Source organism: Brassica napus, chromosome C2 (genome assembly GCF_020379485.1).
Source record: "Brassica napus cultivar Da-Ae chromosome C2, Da-Ae, whole genome shotgun sequence".
In the NCBI taxonomy this organism is placed as follows: Eukaryota; Viridiplantae; Streptophyta; class Magnoliopsida; order Brassicales; family Brassicaceae; genus Brassica; species Brassica napus.
Window position 1 is genome coordinate 50,836,006 of NC_063445.1, and position 22,964 is coordinate 50,858,969.

Below are 22,964 nucleotides of genomic sequence, written 5' to 3' on the forward strand. Positions count from 1 at the left end.
TTTTTGCAGATGAGAACATAGGCAACAAATGAGACACATGCCTCTCCAATAGCTCAACCGAGTACTGAGACTCCATTTTTTACTCTAAATCAGATGCAGCAGATACATGCTCAAAATCTTGGAGTTTTCAAGTATTTTTTGGAAGCTTTTGTACGTGTTCATGACCCCCTTCCTGATTTTTTTGCAGATGGGAACAGACGCAACAAATGAGACACCTGCCTCTCCAATAGCTCAACCGAGTACTGAGACTCTAGTTTTTACTCCAAATCAGACGCATCAGGTACATGCTCAAAATCTTGGAGTTTTCAAGTAATTGTTGGAAACTTTTGTACGTATTCATGATCTCCTTCCTGATTTTTGCATAATGAGGCAGAGCCATCATATGAAACGCCATCCAAGCCGAATCAAGCAGAAGAAAATCTTGATGATGAGGTCCAATCTATTCTTAAATTATAGTTGAATGTATTTTGGAAGAAGAACTATTGGTATCTATATCATTATGAATATGTTTTTCCAAGATACTACAAAGCCTTTGACTGAGATCATATCAGCAAACAATGAAAAGGTAAACACAAGTCTGTTTAATATATAAATGTAGAAACTCTTTCTTAACTATAACTTAAAAAAAAAATTATTTCCTTTTGTAGGAAAAAACACAAGCTTTGGATAACACTTGCCCCTACAATGTCTACACCAATTCTTGATAAAAATCAGAATGCTGATGTATGAAAATATCTTTAGTAAAAATGGCTTGTTATTTATTTACATAAATCTCTTATAGTTTTCTTTTGTTTAATAGGCTCAGACATAGACTAGAACTCAAGTTCTTCCACCTAATGTGACACAACAAGTATGCTTGTTTTTACTTTTGGAATTTTCAATTTATTTAAGTAGCTTTTGTATATATACAAGATCGCCTTCCTGATTGTTGCAGAAGTATGTTTCATTTTATTTAATTGTAGAAACTTCTCATAATTACCTCTTTTATTTATTATTATTACAGGATGATAAACAGGGTGTGTATAACACACATTCCCCTCCAATCTCTTCACTAATTTCACTAATTCTCGATCAAAATCAGAATTCTTTGGTAAGAAAAAATATTTAAAATATTTTTATAATATTTTTCTATTTAACTAACTCTTACAATTTCCTTTTTTCATATAGGCTGAGACACAGACTGAGACCCATTTTTTTCCATAAGATAGAGAGAGCCATCGGATGAGACGCCTTCTCAGCCGAATCAAGCAGAAGAAAATCTTAACGATGAGGTAAGATTTATTCTTAAATTATAGTTGAATGTATTTTGGAAGAAAAACTATTGTTATTTATATCATTATAAACATGTTTTTCCAGGATACTACAGAGCCTACAGCATTATGAACATGTTTTTGTAGGATGCTACAGATCCTTTGATTGTGATCATTTCGCCAAACAATAAAAAGGTAAACACATGTAATTTTGAAAGATTTTGTACTTGTTCATGATCCCCTTCATGATATTTTTTGTAGATGAGAACATAGGCAACGAATGAGACACATGCCTCTCCAATGGCTCAACCGAGTACTGAGACTCCAGTTTTGCTCCAAATCAGACGCAACAAGTACATGCTCAAACTTGGTGTTTTCAAATAATTTTTGGAAGCTTTTGTACGTGTTCATGATCTCATTCGTGTTTTCTTTTTTTTGCAGATGGAAACAGAGGCAACGAATGAGACACCAGCATCTCCAATAGCTCAACCGAGTACTGAGACTCCATTATTTTACTCCAAATCAGATGCAACAGTTTTTAAACTCCAATAGCTCAACCGAGTACCTGTCTTTGCAGATGCTTGTCTGTGGTTCGCATTCTGTTGTATCACATGTATGCTCATGCACATATTTCTTAACCACAAAAAAAAATCTGAACAAGACAACTTAGTGGCACGCATTCTCCACGAGCAATTGTCACCAACACACCGCAATACAACTCTTGACTTGTTAGACTAGACAGTCTTGTACTCAAACTTCCACTCTAAAAGCCCATTTCTTCATCCTAAACATTAACTCTCCCTTGCTCTTAAAATAGCTATTCACCTTAATAGCGTCATCTTCTCTCGTGGTTGGTGAAAGTCCAATATGGACATGACTAAAATCCAGAATAGGATTAAGAGGAACTGCAGAGATGCCTTGGCAAGGAAGAGTCGCAAAATTTAAGTTGTTTAGGAAGGCTATCATGAATAGTATAAGAAAGAAGAAAATCATACAAACACAGAACGAGATTTGAAACAATGTACCTATTGTTCTCTCTGCACAGTAGAACCAAAATTTGGAATAAAATTCAAAGGAACTGGAGAAGCACATGTATCTCTAGTTTGCTTGTTAGAGCTAGCTGAATCATGAAGAACTTGCAGGATTCAAGGTTTTTCGGAAGGTTTAGTACATAATTAGGAAAGCTATCTAGAATAGTGCTTTGTTGATATTTGTTGATATAAAGCAACAAACCTTTATACACAACCGACAGATTCTTTTAAATATTCTAATCTTGCCGATGAAACTTCTTAGTTGGCGAGTGTTTCCAATGGAAATTGGAGAAACATCTTCAATTGTGCTTTTCAACTCCGAAGAAATCCCATAGCTCAAGGTTATGTCTTCCACTTGAATAAAAAAATCTTCAGAAACCATCTTCAGCAAATCCTCATATTGAAGATCTTCTTCTAAATTAATAAACGATGTAGTCATGTTCTTATCCACAACAAACTCCCACAAGAGCATTTTACATTTTCTGGATGACTTCACAAAACCAAAAAAAAAATGTTATAGATGTTGGAAAGTATTTGTAAATTTTTGGATGGGCTTCCAGAAATATATATTAGTGTATTTCTATCTAGCAAAGTCTAAACGATGTATAAAACTACATCAGTTAGTGTAGAAACATCAATGAAGTTTTGAGAGTATCAGAAGTTTCAGCTGTCTTGAAGCATTTTCAGGAATTTTATTAAGAAAATCTTAATGTGATACTATTATAAGGCATATATGTTATCTAAGATATCCATCAAAATATTCTAAAGACAAATTCTTGATCTCACATGTGTTCCATAGAGTAATAATGATCACAAAGGAAAATGATTACTTTCTTGGAGCTGATGAGGGCCGGTCTCTCGTCTTTGTATATATTCTGCTGATACACTTCGTCTCTAAAAAGAACCAATCTCTCGTCACAACAGAATCACAATATCTCTCTTAAGTTAGCTTCATTAAGACACTGACTAGTCTAGTTTCTGGGGTTAATGATCACCATTGCCCTTACATGTCATTAACCCTGTGTCTTAACCAATAAAGAAGCTTCTGCATCAACAATTCTACTCACTGTTATTCCTTGAGAGTGAGTCTGAGCAACAAAAAGCTTCTTCCTTTTTTTGGGTTTTCCTTTGCTTAAGTGTTGTAGTTGGTGAAGTCGGAGTATCTAGCTTCTTCGTTTTTTTCATATTTTGACTTCATGTTCTTCTTCTTCTTCTTCGGTTTAATCTATGGTAGTTTCCTCTGCAGCTTGTTTCCGGTAGGACCAAAAGTTGATCGGAACTCCCCCTTACCAGAATTGAGATGGAACCGGAATTGACCCGATTCTCACCTGAAAGAATATACTTCGATATCCACAAACCCAACAATGAATCTATTAAATTTGCTAATTTCAAAACAGGTTTAGAGAGTGTAGTATTGAAAAATCTGTACTTTAACAATACCACTTTAAGGATCCTTCTAGCAGACCAAACCAATTTGCATACATGTGTTCACGAGAAAAGCAGTGATATAAACAATGAGAGAAAGTGATGAAAATCACAGAGAATAGATTAGGAACTGTAAAGATAACAACACCATTTTGACTTTAGAAAACCCTGAAAAAGAAGAAGCTTTCTGATCAAGAGAGAACCTCTGATTGCATACCGACATTTTTTCACGTCTCCTTTGAGGGACTCGTAGTCTACTAGTTTGAGAGACATTTTCAGAATTGACTTTTCACGCAAATAGCAAACACGCTTAACTCGATTACGGACTGGAGGCGGAGATGATTAAAGTGGTGATGAAGGCGATGGAGATGAGCGGCGCCAGAGATGATGACGAACGAGATGATCGACGCTGGAGATAATAACAGCCGAGATGATCGACGCCGGAGATAATGACGGCCGAGATGATCGACGCCGGAGATGAGGTCAAGTTGTCGTCGTCGATTTCGTGATTTTCAATTTTCAGAGAAAAAAATGTAATTAGAGAAAGAAAGTGGTAAAATGGTATATGCTCATATTAAATGAAACATTTTTTTTTGATTTTGGGTCTAAAAGTCTAGAATGGAAAGAAAAAATTGGTATAGGGTTATCTAAGACCATTTCTCAATTTATATTCATTTACTGTTTATAATATTTTTTAAAATTTAATAAATAATATTTTGTGATGAAAATAAAACTATAACATATAAAATATTTTTGGACTTTTTTTAATTTTATTTATTATATTTTTTGTGTATAAGAATATGGATTTATAAAAAATATTGAACTCTTTACTATTAATATACAGGGACCCGGACTTGGACCCATGACGATTGTACCGTTTGTCCCCACTAATTAGCCAGTCCTGGATTTAGTAAAACACTAATTTAAATGTAAGAGATGGTTAAATAACCAATTGGATTCAAAACTGAAACTATATAATATCGAACTGAAGAATGTTAGAATTTGCACCTTAGAAATCCTATAATTGTTTTTAAGGCTCATGCATGGCCGTCAATTCTTCATCTTCCATACTGCATCTGGATTCAACGATCACCAGGAATTGAGTCATTCTCTATCAAAGAGCTAGCGTTTGGTGTGTTGTGATGCGTTTTGCGTTTGTAAATGCTATAGGATCTGAATGACTTTTGATGATTATTATTAACAAAAGTGATTACATGATTATACTACGCTACGCGCGGGATATGATTTACGTGCAATGTACATACTTATATTATTGTATATTTTTATTGCGTAAGTTTTATATTACGATTTGCAAAAGAAATACATTGAAATGAAGTGGATTTGAAAACATCTCGCACAAACAAATTCATAGGGGATATTGTATTTGTTGTTGTGTGTGATTTTGTTAAAGTGATGTTGTTTTGTCGTAATATTTTTAAGTGGATTTTGTTGGTGCTGTTAGTGTGGTACATAGGAGTAGGTGACTTTTATATATTTTTGTGTTTCTTTTATCAATGTGTTGTTGCGTGTATTTAGTATTTGTTAGTGATGAAACAAACCTTCACTGTAGTCAATAAGTAAACTTGAATTTTTGAGATCTTTACATTTAGTCATTACTAACTTTAGAATTAACGGTTTTGCTTAGGAATGGATTGTTAGATTTCGATTCAGTCCGGGAACTTTTTAGTTTTTTGACTCTATAAATATATGAATTGTTCGGTTATTTATTAAAATTTGGTTCGTTTCTGGTTCACTTTGTGTAAAAATGTTAGAAACCGAATAACATCCGGTAAAATTTTGGTTTCAATTCAGTTCTTGTTCGTTCTGTTTTTTCGATAATTTGGAAATCAGATAAAATCAGTGTTTAGTTATTTGGGATTTAATAACGGTTAATTCATGTAAATCTAATTATTTTGGATATAAATTATTTGGACAATTCGGCACTTTCGGGTAATTCATATAATATTTTTAAAAAATGGATAGAATTATTCGGTAATTATTTTTTCCAGGTAAGTCAGTTTATAAGTAATGTTTTAAAAATTATTTGGTAATTTTAAAAATAAGTATAATTAGTACTTTTAAGTATATAAACAATACTTTGAATATTTGGATACATATTCAGTTTTCGGTTTGGTCTGTTTTTTTTTCATTTTTTTTGCTTCAGGAAATATGTGAACCATTTGGTTATTTTTAAAATATGTTTCGGTTTTAGTTCGGTTTACGAAATTTCAGGAATGGACTAATATCCACTAAAATATTGGTTCCAATTCAGTTATGGTGTTTGGTATAATTTCAGATTTTTCAGGTATTAAATAAGTTTTAGTTGTTTTAAATTAAATATCAGGTAATTCGGGTAAATTTAAATATTTTGGATATAAATTATTTAGACAATTCAGTTCTTTCAGGTAATTTTAAAAAACATTTGGGAAAAACAATATTCTGGTAATTCATTTTTTTTAGGTAGTTCAGTTTATAAGTAGTGTTTTAAATATATTTGGTAATTATAATTCTAAAATTATTTGAGGATTTTCTCTGATTCTGGTTCAGTTTTTTTTTCCAGAGATATATAAAACTGTTTGGTTATTTATGAACATCAATTCATTTTTGACATAATTAAAATAAACTAATATTAAATTCAGATAATTATTTTCTATTTATTTTATGGAAATTAATGTGTAAAATTTTTATCGGATAAATTGGAGTGTAATGTATATTTTATCTAGACATGTGAAATTTCTGAATTTCATATGCATATGCCTAGTATAATGTACATTTTTAATAATATAGATGCAGGTTCACTTTGACATAATTTAAATAAGCTAATACTATAATTATTGTTCTATTTATTTTGTGGATTCATGTGCAAGCATTTTACATTGTGTAACTTTGTATAATCTTTTCAAAAATATAATGATAATAATGGAATGTTTATATTTGCCTTTACAGCTTTACCACCAATTCTTTGTATTCATCTACTATATTTTTCGATTTTTTCCAGAACTTCAACCATATTTTTTGAATTCTCGAATTTATACTTAAGCAATGCTTCTGTCAGTGTCACTCATCCACCAATTTTGCTTATTGAATATCTATTACCTTGTTTGAATCTTTGGATTCTTGGATCATAGATTTTGATCGCCTGATTCCAACTCAAGTTAGGCTTTCTTTGCTCGAGCCCAGCAACCTTTTTTCTTCATCATGATGTTTGATCCTTTGTCTCTGCTCCAAACATTTAATCTCAGATTTTGATTGTTTGAGTTGCAACCCAATCTGTGATTTATGTCTCTGCAACTTAGTCACTTGAAAAAATTGGTTTATAAACATAACTTTATTTTATTTTGCTTATGTATCAGTTATTGATTGTGCTACTCCATCATTTATGCTACTTTCCCTAAAGTTAAGCTTGGTAACCACAAAAAAATATATGTGATATTTCTTTCTTTTTTTTGTCGGAGTTTGATCAAACGTTAAAAATAATAATATTGTAAATGGATTTTTTCCTTTTGTTCTTATAGTTTTTAATATATTTTAATGTTTTTATATATATATATTTGGATTATATTTTTTCATTAAATTATTATTTGTTGACTAAAGTTTCACAAAACTCTAGTTATATGACATATATTCACTTATTTTTTTATCTTACTTATGATATTTTGTTATTTTACTTTTTCAACTGATATTTGTAAAATTACTGTTCTGATTATTTATTAATTTTTATTGTGGTTTTCATCATAGTTTTTGTTTATGTTTCTTATTCTGAGCTTAGTGTGAACAAATTTAGATTCACTTTTTTCCCCTTGGCTTAGGTTTGATGAAATATCAGAAAACTAATATTGTAAATGAATTTTCCTCTTATAGATCTTATTGATTTCTCTATTTTTTCTGATGTATTTTTAAATTATATTTATGTAAGTTTTATCTAATGTTATCTGTTGACTAAACTTTTCACTAATCTCAAATTATATTATGTGTTTCCTCTAAAATTATTTTTTTATATTTCTATATCTTGTTATGTTTATGTATTTGTTCATATAACCAGCTTGAGTTATAAATGACGTTTTCTTGCATTGAATGACATTAGATGCGTTCATTTGGGTACAACGAAGCTGGATAAAAAGCTTCTGACAGTGGAATCACCTATCAGCTCCGAAAGCGCAGTTTTGTATGTGCTAGTATCTAATTTATTCGATTTGTGTTAAGATTTGTATAATATTATTCATGTCATTCATTCTTGTAGTAATCTTTTTACGCATCTTTCTTTGGGTGAAAAACATATCTTTCTCTGACCAATTTTTTTTTCCTTTTACCAATCATCGTATTTCATCTTTGATTATTCTGCAGAGCTTCTGCTATGTACATATATCATTAAAGCACGCTCAAATTTTCATATATTGCACATAATAATAGCAATCTTTTGAATAAAATTTATCATTAAATCTTTTTATAACCTTCAAAGTTCTTTGTTTTATTCTTCTACGCTTAAAAACTTCTTCTCTAATTCATGAGTCTAAGATTGTTCATCACATAGATATTGCATTTTGTAATACTAAGCAACAAATAAACAGACACTAAGCATGAAAGTTTGTTTATGCCTTCTCCTTCATTCTAACCATATTTCCTAGCTCCTCAATGTACTGACAGATTATATGTTACTTCATCAGCCTCTTATGTATCCAAGTTAAGATACTTCTCTACGACATCTCATTGAGGACCCCTTGTTGGTGCTCCCATAGGCTTGTTCTGTAGTGCAAAATCCTTTCATAATCATAGACACTGGAGACACCAGTAACCAGTTGTTGCATCTCAAAAACCAGATATGGATAAACCATTGATGTTGCTGATGTGGATGGTGATATTGAACTCATTACCCATCTGAGGTTGTAATAAAACATTTGGAGGGACTATTGTTTCAGTCACTACATACGTCTGCAATTGTGATTTCAGAGTAGGGTGCTTACTATTATTATTGGTATCTCTACTCTCGCCATGTTTCTCAAAAGCTCATTAGCTCTTTTTGGTGAGGTGTCAAAGCAACGTCGACATTCCTTGATGAGAAACTGCTTCATATGTTCTTCTCATGAGTCATGACTGTTAATTCAGAATAAATAACACAAATAAAACAAAATTTTCAACTAAGCATTACACACACATACTCACTGCAGAAAACTTGATTAAGAATTAGTTTGTCATTGCCCAGAACATAAAACTCATCAAGACTGGCTAAGCCGCCAGAAATTAACAAATTTTCAAACAACACAAAACTTGATAATGTACGAAAGGCCTATATAATAACTTGGATAATCATACTCATCGGGACCTCCATGTCGGTGTGAGAAATCGGATCAGTACGACGGCCACATCTGTGGCTAACTTTCTGTGGCTAACTTTTGTTTTAGAAACAAGGAAAGAAAAACTCAAATCTCTTAAATGCTAGAACAAAACATCCTAAAATCAAAGTTAATTAACATTAAACGTTTGTTAATTACCAGAGCATCGTTGTTTTGTTTTAAATTAAAATTAACATATATTATCATTTTTCCGACTCTAAATTCCTATAAAAAAAATTCCTATAAAAGTCTGATTCAGATATTATATAACACAGCCAATTGAATCAAATGATTCAGATAATTAAAAACAGAGCAGTACATGTTCGTATAAACCGGGATTAGAAACAAGAATCAAACCGGTCAATAATTACTGCTACGTAGCCGTTTACTTGTATTTTTTAAAACGACAAAAACAGATTAAGTTAAAACAGAGCCATGAATGAGAGAGAGGGAAGAAGAAGCAGAGCAATCGGCGCATTAAACAAATGCCATTAACTGTTTTCTTCTTTCATCTTCTTCTTCTACATTTATTGCTCCTCTTTCACTCTCTGACTCTCTCCCTCTTTCTCTTTCTTTTTTTTTGTTCTACGTGCAATACAATCCAGAGCATTGAATTGATGTCAAGCCGTTAAATTTTCAAAAAAAAAAAGTCTAAGGAACACGACGAACATACACAAACCCATAACTCGATTTATCACCTTTCACTAATCTATGATCAAGTCCTTAACATGGGTTTATCTAAAGATACGACCTTTAGTCATGGGTTCGATCTGATTTTGATTCCAACTCAAGTTCGATCAGAGACTTCTTCTCTTGCCCTTTGATTCCCAGCGACCTTGGAGCAGAGCAAGAACTAAGGGATGTGTTGGATTCATTGAACGGAGATGGTGGTTTAGGTGGAGGAGCTGAACAAACTGGAATCACTGATCTCATATGAACAGCTGGAGCAAGTTTCTGATGATTTAACCCAAAACCTCCGGCGAACCTCTCCGGGAAGGGTAGAAGTTTACTGTAACAGTTTCTTCTCTCCATTGATGACGATGATAATGATAAAGGAAACGACTTTATTATCATCTCTGGCTTTGCATCATCTGGGCTCCTCTGTTTTAGCCCTGCATGTTCTTGAGACTTCTCTAGCAAGGATTTGACTTTGGATTGTTGTTGGAGATTTGTTGTTGAAGGCCAGAGTCTCGGTGGTAGTGTTTGTTGATGTTTCAGTGATGTTGAAGATTCATTGGTGTATGGATTAATCATTCTGAGCTTCTCACACAACATGTCTCTTGTGTCTTGTCGGATTGCTCTTCTTCTCGACTGGTTCTGTTCTCTTCTTCTAACCTCTTTGGGTCTAAATCTTGAGAGGACTCTTGCAACTACCTCTCTTTCTTTCTCTTCACCTCTTTCAGAGTCCAAGCTTGTTGGCACTGTGTAACACAAAAGTGTGAAATGATAGACACTAACAAATGGATTTAAAAAGTTTTAATTTTGGAGGTAATATTAGCTCACTTTTTCTCAAGGAGAACCAAGCTGCAATAGCAGCGTTCTTCTCAGCTTGCTTCTTAGTCTTTGCTGATTCTCCATTAAATCTCATTCCAGCAAGCTCCACAGTGCAAGAGAACGTCGGAACATGACCAGGTCCTGATCTCACACTTGTGTAAACCGGTAGATCAAGACCAGCTCTATGCGCCGTCTCTTGAAGCAGATTCTTGTAGATCCCAGTCTTATCCTTAGAACAAAAGGGTACAAAAACATCATGAGACTTTTGACAAAAAAAAAACATAAAGAAAGATGGTGAATTGAGAGGAAAGACTTGCAAGAACTCTAGCGGTTAGAGACTTTGAAGGACCCTTTGAAGAGAGAGCACTGAGAGCAACTTCAGCAGCTGAATGCTCAGCTTGTCTGAGAGTGGAACAATGAGTGGGGCTTTCAAATATTTCACCGTTGAAGTTTACAGTAGCTTTGAATCTTGGAGCATGATCTGGTCCTTCTCTTGTGCAGGTATATGATGGGAGGCTGAAACAGCTTCTCTGTGCTAGCTCTTGCAACTGATTCTTATACATATCTTTTGCTGCCTGTGTGAGAGGTTGAGAAGAAGAGGAAAGAGTAGTAGACAACTCTAAATCAAACCCACCTGCTTAAATTGGTATTTAAGATTTGGTGTCTCTTTATAAATGGAGTAATGAACCAAAGAGTTTGTCTCTATTATGTAATGGACCAACTTGTTAAATTGACATTGTAAGTTTTTTTTTTGGTGTAACGAGTGTTTGAATGAGAAAAAAGCTTTTATGGTCTCTGGTGTTTAAAGTGAATTTTAAAAATGAAAAGAATCGTTTCAGAGTTTTTTTAGAGTTCTATCACATGGTGGTTAGTAAGGCTCGTAATAAAGAGGAGCAGAGGCTACTTAATGATAATAGTGACATTTCAGTTGAACTATGGTCCACGACTCCATGTTATTATATATACATATATATATATATATATATATGTACATTATGTAACACTGAGGAAAATCTTATTGACTCTCTGGAAAGATCTTGTATTTATGATCTGGTGTTTGTGTTAAAAGCTTAGATTTTTCATTTTCAAGGTCTTTTTTAAACTGCACAGTGATTTCCATATATTTGTAAGATGATTTCTAAAATGCTATCTTCGGATAATTCAAGGCTTTAATTATTGATTTGGACATTTTCTTGACTATCTTTGACTCACCAGAGACCTCAAAACACTCTTCTTCTGTAACCTTATCTTATAATTAGGATGAGCATTACTGCATTAGGGTTCTTACGCATTAACTCCAGGATTCTAAACGGTTCTGTCTTCTGGTGCACATGTCTTGATAATTCAGTTGCAGCTTCTTATTGATAAGATAACAGAGAAACTGGTTTTGTTCGTTTTACTGTAAAACATGTCTCAGGTTAAATGATGAACACAACTAAACAAAGATCAGTCTGAACAATAAAGAAGCTCACTCATACACACAAGTAATACAACACACCAATTCAACCTTTTTGCTTACCACAACAAACCCAACAACACAAAAACACTTTTCACATCAAGAACATTGCTTAGTTCTTTTGCCTCAACAAACCACAAGCCTGCATAAAACTGATTTTAAGCTGAATAATCCAACAAATGTTCAGCTTTGTTCTGTCTTCCTTCCGTGCCTAAATCTTGTATCTGAACTATGTAGGCCTGTTCTCAGTCATTAAACCACTTCGGCTGCTGCTTCCTCCACCGTTCTGGTTGTGTTCTCCTCCCACTCTCGCTGCTAAGGCCATAACTTCTGGCGACATATCCCAGCTTCCACTTTTCCTTCCCCAGCTTGAGCGCCTTGGGTGCATACTCGGCCTACCACTCTGTTCATCAACAGTCGTCCTAACGTCTGGTGAAAGCTCTCCTAACTCACCGTCCTTAACATGTAGCCTTTCGTTGTTACCATCTTTGCCATCACCACCATGTTCTGACATTGCTGAACCCATGTCAGCCCAAACAGCCTTCCTTCCCATTTCAATGTCATCACTGGCTTTACCCATGTTTGGACTCATGAAACCCCCGCCTGCTACAGATCTTGGAGGCAATGGAGGTTCACGATGAACCATGGCTCTGAAGTCGTTCTTTGAAGGAGGGATTGCAGAGCAAAATGTTTCTTTGAAGTTGTTAACCACTCCCTTGTTGTGTGGGTTGCTTCTCCGATCGTATCTGTATCTGAAATTCTCATATGTAGTCTGCAAGAACAAAGGGCTTTCAAAGGTTACAACGACTCCAAGGAGGATGAGGATTGGATTGGTAGCAATGTTACCTGGTTTGTGCTGATGAGATATAGATGGAAAGCTGTCAAGCCACCAACGAACCACATCGATATGAATGTGTAGATTATCAATACAATAGAGGCAGGAGTTTTGAGCATTGCCTTCAAAATGGTTATATGCTCTGACTCAGTGATCTTCCTTATATAGACCCAGCAGAAGGCAAACACATATATACAGAGAAGGGTCGTGGAGAAGACAAACATGAAGAAGAATCTGTAGTTCCTCTGCAACAACCACCAGAACATGAGATAGTTTTTATGAGAATAGTCTTTAAGTTTGGATTTTTGACTTACTCGTCCAATACATTGGCCAACCCAAGGGCAGTGATGGTCGAACTTTTCAACGCAGTTGTTGCAAATAGAGCAGTGGGAACAGCGAGGAGGCCTATAGAGCATGCAAGTGTCACAGTACTTGACCTTAAACGTAACCCCATCAACCTCTACTTCCTTAATGCGAGGGAGTCTCAGCTGAGGAGTCTGGCCAGCTCCTGCATCCACGTTGCTGCTGTCAAGGGGTTCAGGCTCTGGAGGATGAGCGTTTCGAGGGATGATTCCTGGATCTCTTCCGGATGTAAGCAGCAGAAGAATCAAATCCTGAAGGAAAAAGATGTGCATGCTTTTATCATTACAACATCTGCAATGCAAAAAGAGGAAAAGTTGTACTTACATAAATGGTGAAGACGACGGCGACAGATACTATGGATACTCCCCAGTTATCAGAGAAGTCGTCCATTAGCTTCCTGGCTACAAAGATGCAGAAGATTGTGACGGGGACAGCGATGAGACATATCGTCAGGGCCAGTGATCTCACGTCTGGTCCGAATACAAATCTTCCCTGAAGAAAGAATTTCTGCAAAAAAACGGAGAAAACAAAAATGTGAAGTTTCATAAAAAAACTGGAGGAAGAATCAAACTACCAGTGACTGACGACTTGAGTTTTATCACACAGGACCCATGTACTACCACTAGAGGTAGTGTTTACTATCTATAACAAGAGAAGAAGCCAGGGATTAACGAGTTTATGGTATGATTCTAATATCGAAAATGAAATAGGTGTGTCAAAGTATTCAGTGAAGCAAAAAAAGAGAAAGTGATTTCCAGTAAAACTGCTATAAATAGACATCAGTTATACAATCAACCTACCTATGTAACACATTGAAGCTAACACTAATCAAATTAAACTAAAATGCCCCATAAATAAGGGTAATTACATTAAAAAAAAAAAAAAAAGCTTTAAACTTTTTAGTGTTAGTTCTAAAACCATTCAATAGGGTCATCACTTCAGTTCTAAACCTTACGCCACCATTGAAAACGACATCAAAACCTAGGATCCTCGAAAAAACACTTCTTTGCTTAAAAAAAGTAACAACACGAATAATAAACAAAGTTCCAATTTTGAATTAGGAGGGGACAAGCTAATCCGAGTCCTAGTAACAAACAAAGCAACTAAGCGAGTGATTAAGCTAGTAAGCTCAATAACAAAATAGAGATATGAGGAAAATAAATAAAAACAAAAAGGGGTCTCACATTGCTGCCTTTCCAAGTTTGGTAAACCCGTAAATCAGAGTTGGATCCCGATTCGGATCGCGGAGGCGGAGGCACTACATACATCTCTCTCCTCAATCCTCAACCCCTCAATCCTCAATTTCTATTTTTTTCTAAAGTAAAAAAAAAACAAAAGGGAAGGTAGACTCCGGCGAAGAAAGCCGACAAGGTCACGAGTAAGCCAGCGATAAAAGAAGGTCTCTCTCTCTTTTATTATTTTTTTTAGAGTTCTCCTCCAAGTAAGTCTAATGGTGGGTTCCCTCCCCCGCACTTTTTTTTTTACTTCTCCTTTTTTCCGTTTTATATATATAAAGAAACAATAATTTTTTACACACTTTCTCACATTCAAATTATACGACACTTATCACTTGAAACACACTTTCTTTTGTTATATTAAACAAAAATAATTATCATAATAAACTATATATAAAATTCTCTATCTTTTAAGATCCATGTTCATATATATATTGTATATATTAATGTGTAAACAAAATGTGGACGTGGACACGAAAGCGTGGATAACAGAATTATAAATTAGTTGTGGATATGAATATCTTAACATAATTATAAACTAGTTGTGGACATGTACAATATTCATTCTATTCTATCCATCATCTCGGGATCTAAATTCAATTCTAATCAAAATTACATCCATCCACATCATAACAAAGCGCAAATTTCTTAGATCAGAAATCTCTGACATACAAGACCTATTACTCTCCGACAAAAGGTAAACGTTCTTTGATTGAAGTTTAACTGCAGATAATTTATCAATTGAGCCGAAGAAGCCAAGTGTTTGTATTGGAGATAACAGAGTCCGTGTCCACGTTTTATGGTATTATTTTAGTAACATGAGTCTATGTCCACGTATTGTTGTCCACTTATCTACTATAAACACATTAACATCACATTTCCATACATTACTCATCACCCGTCCACAAATCATCCGTCCACAAATCACCTAACCACACACCATTCGTCCACAAATCACTCATCCACAACTGTCCTTTTTATTAAGGGCAAAATTGTCCACAATCTGTTGCTGGCCCACAACAAAGTGTGTTACATGTAAGAAGTGTCTCTATACGTAATAGAAAATCAAAAAGTATCTGTTAGTGTAATCAATTCTATAGACTAGAAATTATGAGTGTCGTTTTATTATATCTTTCTACGGAGAATAAGTAGAGAAAAAGTCAGCAAAACTTTTTCACAAAACTTTTGTTCGATTTGAAAAATAGATATATTACTATTTATGAAAGTTAAAAATTAAAAGAATGTTTTTACTTTGAAAATCTCGAGAGACAAAAAAGTGGAAAACAAAAAATGATGACAGCCAACCTATGCATATACGTATGGGTTATGATGGACTCACCTTCTTGCTTCTGCACAAACATTAATATTTGTTTTCACCCTTGAAATCTGAATTATACCCCCACCCAAGTGGGCCTAAACAATGTGTCCATTATAAAATTTAACCTTATTAATATTCCTTATATATTAATTAAAAAATATTATAACTTTTTTTCTACCGATGTGTTATCACAATAATGATTTTTAATATCTTTAAAAAAATATGTTGGTCCATCTAATTATATAATAAGTTTTTTATTAAACTAACCATAAATTCATTATTAATGTTTTTATTATTTCCTTAAATAAAAGTTACAGAATTGTCTAATGTGGCTAAAGTATATATGACAATTAATAATTTTAATAATAAATATTTGATAAAAATTAGTATAACTTCTATCATATTTGTTTAATTTTAAACTATTAAAATAAATTAAACAACCATATTAACTATATAATAAAAATTGAATTTTTTGTATACATTATATTTTGAATTTTTAAAAACGACTTTAAATTACAAAAACTGTTAAAAGTCTCACATTAAAATTTTGTGATCCATAGTTAAATTTTTTTTTATGACAAGATACAAATGCTTACAAAATCATATAAGTAAAAAGTTTAATTTAATTAATTATTAATATTAAAAGATATATATATATATATATATCATTTTAAATTAAACTATATACCATATAAAATACATAAATATTTAAATTTCGAAATTTACTTTGAACAATTTTTTTTGATAAAAGCTTTGAACAAACATTCACAACTTAATTTAAAAAAAATTATAAATTACTAAAACTATTAATCCCGCAATGAAAATTTTACTATCAGTAATTTAAAATTTTTGATACAAAAGATACAAATGATCAAAAAACCATATGAATAGAAAACATCATTTAATAGATATTAATATTAAAAATATACTATATATGTTAATATCATTTAAAGTTAATTATATACCCTATCAAATAAAAAAATATTGTTTGGATTAACCAAATATATTTGTATGTTCGCACCGATTTAATTGTATATGCAATAGTTACAGATTTTTTAATTATTTAATATATATTTATTATTTTATAATATTTAAAACATATAATACATAAAATAATTTTTATATATAATGTTTCTTAACCTAGTTTTAAAAATAAAACACAAGTACAGATTCGTACAGTTTGACGAAATATAAATAGGAGTGTCAAAAATACAAATGTAAAAGTAATTTCTGAGAGAGGAGGAGTAGTAATCAAAGTGGAATTCAAAGATCAGAGACTATCGATTAGATTCATTTCCATAAACCCGTTGAAGTACATGTAGGGTTTACGTGATTTTGTCTAGTTAGTCGATATCTTTCCTCCTTAAGTTTCATTTTATAGTTTATACACCATTTAGGGCATTGGACTTTGATGCCATTTGTCATTTGTAAACTAATATATAGCTCATCGTTTTGGGCTATTAAGAGTATCGTTGATAAAAAAAAGAAACAAGTATGCAATTTTTTAGACTCATTGGTTCAAAGTTCAAATATAGCGGTTGTATTGTAAGTGCATATATCCATGAATATTTAGATGTGGGTGTTTGGTTTTTTTTTTTAACATTGTGAAGCGATTACACCACAGATTTTCTTTTAAAAAAAATCTTTTTATTTAACTATCCACAACTGTAAATACTAGAAGAAAACAAATCAGTTTTTCATTTTTCTAAATTTGAAACGTCACGAAATAATGGACAAGAAGTGTTTCTTGTTATTGCCAAACACCAACAATTATAATCATCAACATATATAACCGATCAAGCCGGCCGATATTACCCATTTTTAAATAATCAAAGAACCAAAGTGTTAAGAAGCATGGAGTTTTGCATATCGGTAAACCAAGAAAAAATAACATTTGTACCAACCAAAATTCGGTTTAGGTATATAGCAGTTGACAAACAAAAAAGTTAAGCAAAGAAAGTATACATAATTTAAAAACGAGTCCGTTTTGGTACCGCTTTGCTCTTTCTCTGTTCATCTCTGAAATCCTTAGCCCATCTCTTAGCATCAGCAACATCTCTTCGTCTCTCCAAACCTCCATCTTCTTCATTAACAGGTGACCCTTCAACTTTCTTCCTCGCTATGTACTCAACCAAGACCTCCAAGGCCTCCACTATTTCTCTGATTGTTGGCCTAGCTTTTGCCTGATCTCTCAGACACATATACGCCAGCTGAACGGCTCTTCTCACAGCTTCTTCCAAGTACGGATCACCTTGTATTGCTAACCTCGGATCTGCAATCCTTCTTATGTTTAGGCTCCTGAAATATGGCAGTGCCTGTAAATCACCAACAAAGAGTCATCATAAGATCATTTGGTTGCGTATGAAAGAAGCAACATCGATAAAACGTTCTTGATCAAAACCGGCACCGGTCCCAAAATTTTAAGGACCATAGACAATAACTTTAATAAAAACTATTTTTTAAACAAATTATAGGCTAGCTATTTATATATATATATATTATATTGACTTTTTAAAAATTTCGGAATTCCAAACTAATGTTCCACATGGCTATTCCCGGTCAATATATACGTAAAATCATATTTAGAGCGTTACCCATCTAACAAGCAAACGTTCTGCACCCATGGTTGAGTCCCCAATAGGTTTGCGTCCAGTGATAAGCTCCAACAACACAACTCCAAAGCTATAAATATCAGACTTCAGCGTCAGTTTCCCAGTAGCCGCGTACTCGGGTGCACAGTACCCTAGCGTTCCCATAACTCTAGTAGTGACATGAGACATGCCTTCATTCGGACCAATCTTTGCAAGCCCAAAGTCAGAGAGCTTTGGTTCAAACCCATGGTCTAGCAGTATGTTTGCAGTTTTCATATCTCTATAGATCACAATAGGTTGTGATTCGTTGTGAAGATACGCTAACCCTTTAGCTGCTCCTAAAGCTATCTTCATCCTAGTGCTCAAATCTAAAACCTCTTGAACAGATCTGATATCTGAAAAACAAAGAAAACTGTATTATAAATTTGATAGTTTAATAAGTTTCTTGAGAATGGAGTATAGTTTTTTTTTTTTTTTTTTTACTGTGGATGTTATCTTCTACAGATCCAAGAGGCATATATTCATAGACGAGGCTTCTTTGATCGCCTTCACAGCAATAACCATACAGTTTCACGAGGTTTTTGTTGCGCAAAATCGAAAGCATTAGGACTTCCACAATAAACTCTCTGTTTCCTTGTATACTACTCCGACCAAGCATCTTAACAGCCACATCCTTTAACTGTAGACCAACAACATAGCCACACACACAAAAAAGATTATCCGCTCGTTAGAGACATCATATAGTTTTTTCACAACGACAACAACAAGAGCAGTTCAAGAGATTGTTTGTGATTTGATTGATCAAAGACTACAGTTACCTGTCCGTCAATCTCTAACTTTCCTTTGTATACATCGCCGAATCCACCTTGTCCGATCCTAACATCCAGGCTGAAGTTGTTTGTTGCGGTGGCGAGTTGTAGGTATGAGAAATTTTTGATTTCCTGCGGTGGCGGTAGCAGTGCTTCAGGATCTGATGAAGACGTTGCTGGATTGGCTACACACACGATGAGAGTATGTATCACATGTTACACTAGGAACAAGTGGATTAAAGACACTTCGATAAAACCAAATAAACAATGTTTTGACCTAGAAACACACAAACCCTTGTTTGAGATTTATAATATCATTCATACATTGTGACATAAGACTGTAACTAGGAGTGTAAATAACAAAGAATGAAGAAAGGAACATAGGAAGTGAGATGTAACCAGAAGACGATGATGGTTGGTCACGTATGGATTCCTGAACAGAAACGGGTTCCATCTTCAGTTTCTGAACCACTTTATTACGTTTTGGTCTCAGTCCGAAACACAAGCAAAAAGCCATGTTTGCCCTAAAATTGATATTTCCGATTCTTTTCCGTTTAGTGGTGTCACTAAAGTCACAGCTACACACAGACGGACATGAACAGATGATTAGGATTCAAGGAACAAGAGGAGAAATCTAAGAGAAACGTTGTTGAGCTATGAAGAGAGATTTGTTGGATAAGGTAGAAGATATAATGGATTAGAAGGGAGTGTTATTGAAAACTTGAGGCTTAGCGAAGAGGATTAGAGATAACGAGATTGAAGTTTTGAATGGGTTTTTCTTTGCAAATGATAGACACGCAATCAACAAGAGAGCATGGTTGCACCAAAATGGTATACGTTTACACCAATGGCTTCCTTCCTATACATAAAAGGTATATGATTTTTGTTTTGAGGAAATAAATCGTATATTAGATACCTTTCTGTGTGTAATAATATCCTACTGTATAAATTCTTGTTACTAAGTTTTCATCATCATCATCATCATCATCATCATCATCATCATCACAATTTATTTAGAGTGATTCATTGTGATATCTATTGGATTAGCTAAGATTATGTTGCTATTTATTTTTCATGTCACTATTATATATTATATATGTGTCATTATATAATTATCGTATTTTATACGTACCATCATATAAGTAATCATATAATTAATAGAATTTTATACGTACCATCTTATAAATAATCACATATTTTATATTTTTAAACTTAATATGAAATATAAAACCCATAATTTAAGTTGGTGTTTGAAATTGGGTTTTGTGTTGTATTTTTCTTACATATATTGAAAATATTTTTTTTTATAACGGTTATTAGAAAATATTTTAGTAAAAATTAATTTTTGAATATATGTATGTTTTTGAATATATCAATTTTTTATATAAATCAATTTTAAATTATTATTTTGATTTTAAATATGTATATAAATTTTAAACTTTGTTTTATGATTATTTTAGACAAAAGAGGTTTTTAGGTAATTAGATTGAGTCATTTTCGTATATTTTAAAGCTGGTCCAGATAGATAGTTTCTCGTAATATAATGGACTTCCAATTTTTCTTGATAACATAAGACCATTAATTCTTTTTTTTTTTAATATACTGTTATTCATGTTTCCAAACAGTATTATACTCATTTTAATACTGTTATCCATGTTTTCAAACAATTATTAAATGCTCCTTTTAATAACATAGATGTTAATCTCGCGCTTTTTAACTAACTGTGTGTTGTACGCTAAATAACGACGCTTTTCGTATTATTCGTGTGTTATACGCAAAAATAAGTTAAATAACATTTAGAACCGGTCTTAATCTAAAGCCCAACAAACAAAAATTTTAATTGAAAACGAAAATTTTAAAGAACATTAATTATAAAACTATTTTGTAATATATTGGGCTTAAATTCTGTTATGAAGCTTTGTGATTTTTTTTGTATATATGCTTATGAATGGATATAGCTACCTTGAACACAAAATTAGATTGTACTAACTTTAAAACATAAATAGCTTCTAACCTGTCCTTCAAAGGGCGGATCTATTTTTTATTTTAATTTTTTTAGCAAAGAAATAAATACGTGAAAGATATATTTTTTTCTATTAAATTTGTATAAAGCTATATGTTTTTATTAGTTAAAACAAAATTTAAAAAGTTAATAGAATAGATAGTTTGCCAAATGAGGAGATGCTAAAAAAAAATGTGATTTTGTTTTTTTTTTTGTTTATGCTAAATAGTAGGTTATAAGACTTTATTCATTTCTGTTTTTCGGTCAAAGCACATATATATTTTTGTGGATCATTTCTACAAATGATGTTATTGCGGTTATTATAGACATTTGAAACCAAACTATTAAAACTGATAGTATAAAAAATTTGAACATTAATTTTACAAAGCAAACTTTTAATATGTAATTGAAATGTCAAGAAAAAAAGATTATTATTGTCGAACCGGTAAATCGGATAATCCATATATAATCTGGTTTAACTTTAATAAAAAAAATCCTATAAAATCTGGTAAAAAATTAAAACCCATCATTAACATGTGTCCAACACCAGTTGACCCTGTTGAAACTCAAAAAATTATAATTATATATTTTTTTAAAAACAATTGATTAAACTTCTCATATACTTTTTAATATTACTTAAAATTAAATAAACTATTTAATTTGTGATTCTATAGACTTTAATTAAATTTTTACTTTATCATTGAAAAAATGGAAATAGAGAAATCTAAAATTTATTGATATGAAAATATTAATTTTTTGTTATTAATAATATATTATAAGTTTGTATTTTTTATTTTATGTATACAATTTAATTTTAAAATAATTTTTAGTTAGTTATGATCTTAATTTTTTTTGTTAAATTTCTAATGTAGTATTATACATTAGTCAAAATTAAATATTTTTTTAAAAAAATAATACTTTTAAGGCGATCTGGAAGAGAAAGAAGATCTGCCATTTTAAACGATTATGTGGTTTACACTACTGAAAATGAATGTGACTTAAGCATGGATGATGATCCGATCTCATTCAAAATGGCCATGGAAAGTGACAATTCTGAAGAGTGGTTTGATGCCTCAAAAGAAGAAATGAAATGTATGGATGATAATCATGTATGGGACTTAGTAGAGTTGCCCGATGGTTTCAAAACCATTGGTTGTAAATGGGTCTATAAGACTAAACGTGACTCGAAAGGTAAACCTGAAAGACGCAAGTCTCGCCTTGTTGCTAAAGGTTTCACCCAGAAAGATGGCATTGACTATAAAGAGACCTTCTCTCCGGTTTCAAAGAAGGATTCTCTTAGAATTGTTTTGGCTTTGGTGGCTCATTATGATCTTGAGCTTCACCAGATGGATGTGAAAACCGCCTTTCTGAATGGAGATCTTGAGGAGGAAGTATATATGGACCAACATGAAGGTTTCGTGGTCGCAGGAAAAGAAAATTTGGTGTGTAAGATGAGCAAGTCAATAAATGGACTAAAACAAGCTTCTCGACAATGGTATAAAAAGTTTAATGATACCATCACGTCGTATGGTTTTGTAGAGATCATCATTGATTGATGTATCTACATTAAGATCGGTGGGAGTAAGTTTGTGATTTTAGTCCTATATGTTGATGATATTTTGCTTGCTGCAAATGACATGGGTATGTTACATGATGTGAAGAAGTATCTCTCTAAGAACTTTGAAATGAAAGATGTGGGTGAGGCATCTTATGTGATCGGGATATAAATATTTCGAGATAGATCACAAGGACTGTTAAGTTTGTCTCAGAAAGGATATATCAATAAGATCTTAAAGAGATATAAAATGGAGAAATGCTCTGAATA

The 22,964-nt window shown here is 32.7% G+C and overlaps 2 protein-coding genes, 2 long non-coding RNA genes and 1 pseudogene across 4 annotated transcripts; 1 reads left to right on the plus strand and 4 right to left on the minus strand.

The window, feature by feature from the left end:
* The first annotated feature begins 645 nt into the window (after window positions 1-645).
* On the plus strand, window positions 646-2,196 carry LOC111202866. Its single transcript, XR_007319073.1, has 4 exons — window positions 646-723; window positions 800-850; window positions 1,004-1,603; window positions 1,692-2,196. It is a non-coding gene; the product is annotated as an uncharacterized LOC111202866 (long non-coding RNA).
* A 5,914-nt stretch (window positions 2,197-8,110) lies between these two features.
* On the minus strand, window positions 8,111-8,796 carry LOC106351773. The gene is made up of 2 exons (XR_007319074.1): window positions 8,668-8,796; window positions 8,111-8,581 (listed from the first exon to the last, which is right to left on the minus strand). It is a non-coding gene; the product is annotated as an uncharacterized LOC106351773 (long non-coding RNA).
* A 507-nt stretch (window positions 8,797-9,303) lies between these two features.
* On the minus strand, window positions 9,304-11,336 carry LOC106347735 (double-stranded RNA-binding protein 3). The gene is made up of 3 exons (XM_013787330.3): window positions 10,848-11,336; window positions 10,540-10,759; window positions 9,304-10,457 (listed from the first exon to the last, which is right to left on the minus strand). The coding sequence occupies exons 1-3, from the start codon at window positions 11,091-11,093 to the stop codon at window positions 9,790-9,792; spliced, it is 1,134 nt and encodes a 377-aa protein (XP_013642784.2). The 5' UTR covers window positions 11,094-11,336; the 3' UTR covers window positions 9,304-9,789.
* Window positions 11,337-11,948: 612 nt separating this feature from the next.
* Window positions 11,949-14,624, minus strand: LOC106347736 (probable protein S-acyltransferase 7). Its single transcript, XM_013787331.3, has 5 exons — window positions 14,369-14,624; window positions 13,509-13,691; window positions 13,136-13,435; window positions 12,833-13,066; window positions 11,949-12,758 (listed from the first exon to the last, which is right to left on the minus strand). Exons 1-5 carry the CDS (start codon window positions 14,450-14,452, stop codon window positions 12,216-12,218), a joined length of 1,344 nt encoding a protein of 447 aa, XP_013642785.2. The 5' UTR covers window positions 14,453-14,624; the 3' UTR covers window positions 11,949-12,215.
* A 2,058-nt stretch (window positions 14,625-16,682) lies between these two features.
* LOC106350315 lies at window positions 16,683-20,007 on the minus strand (annotated as a pseudogene).
* Window positions 20,008-22,964: the final 2,957 nt, after the last annotated feature.